At 38.9% G+C, this 5,613-nt stretch overlaps 1 protein-coding gene across 1 annotated transcript; it reads right to left on the bottom strand.

The window, feature by feature from the left end:
- Positions 1-482: 482 nt before the first annotated feature.
- Positions 483-3,353, bottom strand: LOC149259960 (glyceraldehyde-3-phosphate dehydrogenase GAPCP1, chloroplastic-like). Its single transcript, XM_089455934.1, is given in 13 exon segments — positions 483-500; positions 582-632; positions 731-788; positions 873-956; positions 1,205-1,353; positions 1,463-1,582; positions 1,621-1,726; positions 1,764-1,874; positions 1,971-2,139; positions 2,361-2,390; positions 2,509-2,547; positions 2,696-2,823; positions 3,334-3,353. Coding segments are annotated over 13 exon segments (1,083 nt in total).
- Positions 3,354-5,613: the final 2,260 nt, after the last annotated feature.

Below are 5,613 nucleotides of genomic sequence, written 5' to 3'. Positions count from 1 at the left end.
TTAATAAAAAGTTCGCTTTTTCTTCGGAAAAAAAAAAAAAAAAACATCAAATAATATTGATAATAATAAAAAGATGATGTTAACTCAATGTGTAAAAGGAACCTCATATATAAAAGGAATCTCGTTTTAATTTAGATAAGTTATTTTTTATTAATTTATTTATATAAACGATATGTAAGATATTATGAAAAATGGCTATTTAGATTTCTAGAGCAAATATTAGAGGTGATGAAGATGATTTATTAATATATGATTAAATTATATATGAAAAACTAAAGTTATGAAAAAACGTAAGATGATGTTGATAATAAAAGAGAATGATATAGATTAATTGAAAAAGGAGTGGAATTGCGATTCATAGAAAATAATTTTTATTAATTTGTTTGTAGAAAATTATATATAAACTGTTATGAAAAACCACATTGAAGCACTTTCCAAAGTAATTGTTGGAGATTATGAGGATAATAATAAAACAAGGACAGCTACGAGGCAGCGAGTCCCTGCATCAAGTTAACATAAAACGAACAGATTATAACATAACACATCGACCAAATGAGGCTAGACAGAATGTCAGCCAGAACCCAAGTAGGAAAACTAAAGCCATGTGTGAGATCAAGTCCACCACTCGGTTGCTGCAGAAGCAATGTCAAGCTTATTAGTCCATATCATTAACAAAACAAATCTCACACTGAAAATGCCAAATGCCTTGGCATCTACTAACAGGTTACACGTGTTTCACAAATGTAGAACTCAAGGCTATACCAGCCTTAGCATCAAAGATACTCGACCTGTAAAGGAAAACTTGAAAATTTAGCCGTTTATCTAAAATACAAAACCAAAATTCCACTAAGCTATTTCATGCAAGTTCTTACCTTGCATCGCCTACAAAATCATTCGAAACGACATCTTCATCAGTGTATCCAAGGATGCCTTTTAGCGACCCTTCAGATGCGGCCCTGACCATGTATACAACACATTATAATACTAATCAAGGCTTTAAAATATGATACTAAGAGTGATCAGAGAAGAAGCATAGCTAAGGCTCCAAGATGATTAAGAGTAAAAATATGACACTAAGAGTTATCAGAGCAGAAACCATAAGCCATAATCAAAGCTTAATTAAAGATGACACTAAGAGCATTCAAAGCAGAAACTATTTTGGAACAATATAATGTTTTATCGTGGCAAGGTAAAAGGACAATACTTCATTGTTGCTTTTATATCATCGGAACATGCTGGTTTCTCAAGGCGACATGTCAGATCCACAACTGAGACATTGGGTGTTGGTACACGAAAAGACATTCCAGTTAGCTTTCCATTCAACTCTGGAAGGACCTTCCCAACTGCCTGTAGCTATTTATAGAAATTTCATTTCTTTGTCAGATATATACATTTAACAAAAAACAAATTACAGGTACAAGAACTGAATACACATGAGATAATAACATAAGAAATTCATAACAACTTTATTATCATTTTAAATTCAGGACTTAAAACAAAGAGGCCCATGCCTACCTGTTGTTGCATGAACAGTGGTCATGAGGGCCTCAGCAATACCAAATTCTTCATTCACCACCTGTAGCTAGTCCATGAGTATTCGTTTCAGTTTTTACAGTGAGCTAATTTTGACACATAGTTATGACTCAATGACAATGTTTGCAGGAAGTACATTTGTCGATGGAAAAATATAGATGCAACAATCTTAAGTACATTTGTCGATGGAAAACTATAGATGCAAACATAAAAAATACAAAAATTACCACAAAAAATATACCTTAAGATGTGCAGAAGCCTTCTCGGTTGTTGTAAAAGCTCCAGATGATTCTACAACATACTCAGCTCCATAGTTACCCCAGGGAATCTCTGAAGGATCCCTGTAGCAGTGGTTTCCAAGAGATCATAACATCATTATTCTCTAAATCATAATTATCAGTGTTTATTTACACATTGGTTAATGTTAAGGGGCATACCTTTTAGAATTGACAGTAATACTGTGACCATCAATTTCAAGAGTCGTGTCATCAACAATATTCAAGCTCCCTTTGTATACCCCATGAGTTGAATCATACTTAAACATGTAAGCCTGCCAGCCACAACCGCAAAACAGAAGTTTAGTCAAATTTCGGTCAATAGGAATGCTATAGTAATGCTTTAAAAGAAAATTCAGAACGGTATAAGGCACAAGAACAAATTCCATCAAGTTAAAGTTCACAGTATGCACTGAAATTAACCCAAGGAACTTGCTCAACGTAGAGAAATTATCCTACAGCAATTGCTTGCATGCTAAGTAACAAATTGCTAGAGTCAAGCACACCTTACAATCCAGAGAAATAAAGTCACTTAAACAAAAACATCGTCATGCAAAAGCAGCCTCCCAATACGACCAAATCCTGTACACAGAACAGTTTTGATCTTACTTGTTTGATCGTGAATATTCTCAGTGTGGGTTACATATCACAATCTGATTAGAATATTTACACATAGGAAACAATAAGTAAACGTACTCACCATTTATTCCTATCTTGGTCCTCTCCTTTCCCGAGGATCCTGCAAAAATAATGAATGATTAAATTTTTTTTAGTAATTACTGAATCCAAATGCAAGACATTGCCCACGACAAAATCTGTCAATCTGATTTATTTCCTGTTCTAGTTCTAAAGAAGACAACACAGAGAATGGGCTTGCTAGTACTTACTTTGAACTCTAGGAGGGGCCTCTGTTGCAGTAGCTCTAACTGGCTGCAAAGTCCTAGCACTCTGACATCTGTTAAGAGAACACGAAAACACATTACCTACCCGTAAAGCGTTGTGAGAATATTGCTCCCTTTAAGGTGAAGATGCCAGTCTTAACATTAAAGAGCAAATTTAACACCGTAAAACTATCACTGGATCTTCAGAACCCACTGCAGCATTAAGCGCCGCACCCGAGATTCCGTAATACCAATAACATAGTTCCAACTTAAACGTAAGGATACAAACACACAATCTTTACTGTTTCAGCAACAACTCAATGTATGCTTACAACTCAGCCCATGGCAATCAACCTCCCGAGATGGATTCAGCAGATCTGCTCAAAAGAATCAATGAGGGTGTGTTTTACACACCCATGGCAAGAAACCGAGAGTCTAACGAGAGATGGTCGGATCAAGACTGGGCAAATACGGACGTGGTAATAAACAGGCTAGTAATAAAAAGAAAAAACGAATAATTAAAAGTTATATAAAAAATTATTAAATAAAATAATATGACAATTAGAATATATAAATATATAAAAGTCGCCACAGCTGGACCGCTGGACTTCATGCTACCGCATGGATACCAAGTGTCGCGTTACCTGCACCCTAAGATCGCCATGATCGAGCGACGAAGCTGGAATAAGTTGTAAGTAAAGATAAGAAATCAAAGAACCATCCAGTATATGCCGTATAGGAATACCTCGGATGTTTCAGCCTCTGTGTTGATCCTGACGGTACAGAAAAGCCAGAGAACTTTCCTGCACGTCTTTCTGCCTTCATTTTCCAGAGATAATTGGTATCTCAGACTGCCGGCTCCCGCTCAGAAAGGCCATGCCCTGTTTAATTTAATCGTCTTCTTCTGGGCTTAGATGTGACAGAGAATTCTAGATTTTAGGGGTGCCCTGTGTTCGATTTTGCGATGGCAATGGAGAAACAGAAAGAGACAGAGAAGGAATATCCAGGCCCTGGATTTATTTCAAGCTGCAAGGGAGCTAAATTTTTCATGAAGACGATTATAATTATGGGTTTTTTGCTTATAGCAGGCCACTATTTTCTATTTGGAAGACAAGATTTCTCCTCCTGTAAATCTCTGGCACAAGCATTTCTCCAGGGAGATTCGAACCCTGGTGCATACAGTGTCGAAATCAGAAAAACAGAGCTGAAGGATATGATCATGGCAAGTAAAATGCATAATACTGGTATTGTCATGAACAGCACCAGCAGAATCACTGAGTTAATTCATGTGAAAGAAGATCCGAACAAGAGGGTGTTTCGTCCTTATGGGAGCGCTGCATACTTGTTTATCCAAATGGGCGCTTACAGAGGAGGTCCAGCCATGTTTGTTGTAGTTGGGCTCGCTTCCAAGCCTCTCCATGTTTATGGAAAGCCACGATTTGAATGTGAATGCATCCCCAAGAATTCGTCTTCTGTAAGATTAATAAAGGGCAAGGCCTACAAAATGCTAGAGCGTGGGCACCGATGACAATGGTGGAGAGCTCATTCTTCACGCAATCCATGGCGACGAGTTTGGAAAACCAGAGAGGATCGTTGCTCTTGAGGAAGAAAAAGGTAGCTACAATGGCTCTGTTTATAGCCAGGCTCCTCCCTATGATTATCTCTACTGTGGTTCCTCCCTGTATGGTGACCTGAGTGCTCAGAGAATGAGGGAGTGGATGGCTTATCATGCCAAATTATTTGGGCCTAGGTCGCATTTTGTTTTTCACGATGCAGGTGGAGTGCATCCCCAGGTTAGAAAGGTGTTGGAGCCATGGATCAGGGCAGGTCGAGTGACATTGCAGGATGTAGCAGAGCAGGAACAATATGATGGGTATTACCATAATCAGTTCCTTATTGTGAACGATTGTTTGCACAGGTACAAATTCATGGCGGATTGGACTTTCTTCTTCGATGTAGATGAGTATTTGTATATTCCCCGTAGGAAAACACTGAAATATGTTTTGAAGGAGCTCTCTGGTTATACTCAGTTCACTATTGAGCAATATTCCATGTCCAATAAGCTTTGCTTGCAGAATAAACTGGACAGCAGCTTGGCCAACAGTACTTATTCCAGGTAAGACCCATTATATTTTCAATTAATTAGTAGTAAAGATTCGATTATGGTTTTTGGATTTGAAATTCAATGTGATAATTCTGTTGTGCAGGGAATGGGGATTTGAGAACTTACAGTTTGTCATGGATTTGATACAATAGGTCGCAGGTTCGAAGCCCCGCAACCGGCGTTTTTGCGAACCAGACATTTGAGGGCCTCACGACCTGCCAGGCCATGCGAGAGCAGAATCCAAGGTACGGCATTAACGATTTAACGCCTGGAATTAAACTCGTTGCGCCCCTTCGCTGCGCGTGCCCGACTGCTAAACAGGTCGCCAAAGGCATCAAGCTTATTCTCTCCTACATCGCAGATCCGGACGACAATGACGATATAATCACAGAAAAATTCAATATAGTTCATGCAGATTTCATCTCACAGCTGTTGAACCATGGTGCATCATGGCATGCACCAGCTGCCAAGCCAATGCAGGACATTGTAACAGGGAACATGGAGCTTTATTAAACCTTCGCATACCCGGGCGGAAGTAATGCTAACATTAAAACCAGACACCCGTGACGGTTAGCGAAAATGCACCGCGCTTATAGCTTTTAAGCTATGGTTGAGCCTCTTCCGCCTCGGGAAGAGGCCAAATAAGATGGCCAAGCTAAGGTGCGAATGAAACTTAGGCATATCCCCGCTCTAACCACCGTATAACAGAGAAGGAAAGCGCTGAACTAATGCTAAGTCGGGTCATAACGATTACTATAGTCCCTGCCGGATGCCAGATGGCAGGGACTAATAAGAAGTGGGGTTTTCAAGTATTTTCATT

This window comes from Pinus tabuliformis, chromosome 6 (assembly GCF_031772625.1).
Source record: "Pinus tabuliformis cultivar Carrire ecotype Pingquan chromosome 6, CPIR1, whole genome shotgun sequence".
NCBI lineage: Eukaryota > Viridiplantae > Streptophyta > Pinopsida > Pinales > Pinaceae > Pinus > Pinus tabuliformis.
The sequence above is the reverse complement of the archived record's forward strand: the minus strand, read 5'-3'. Positions and strand labels throughout refer to the sequence as shown.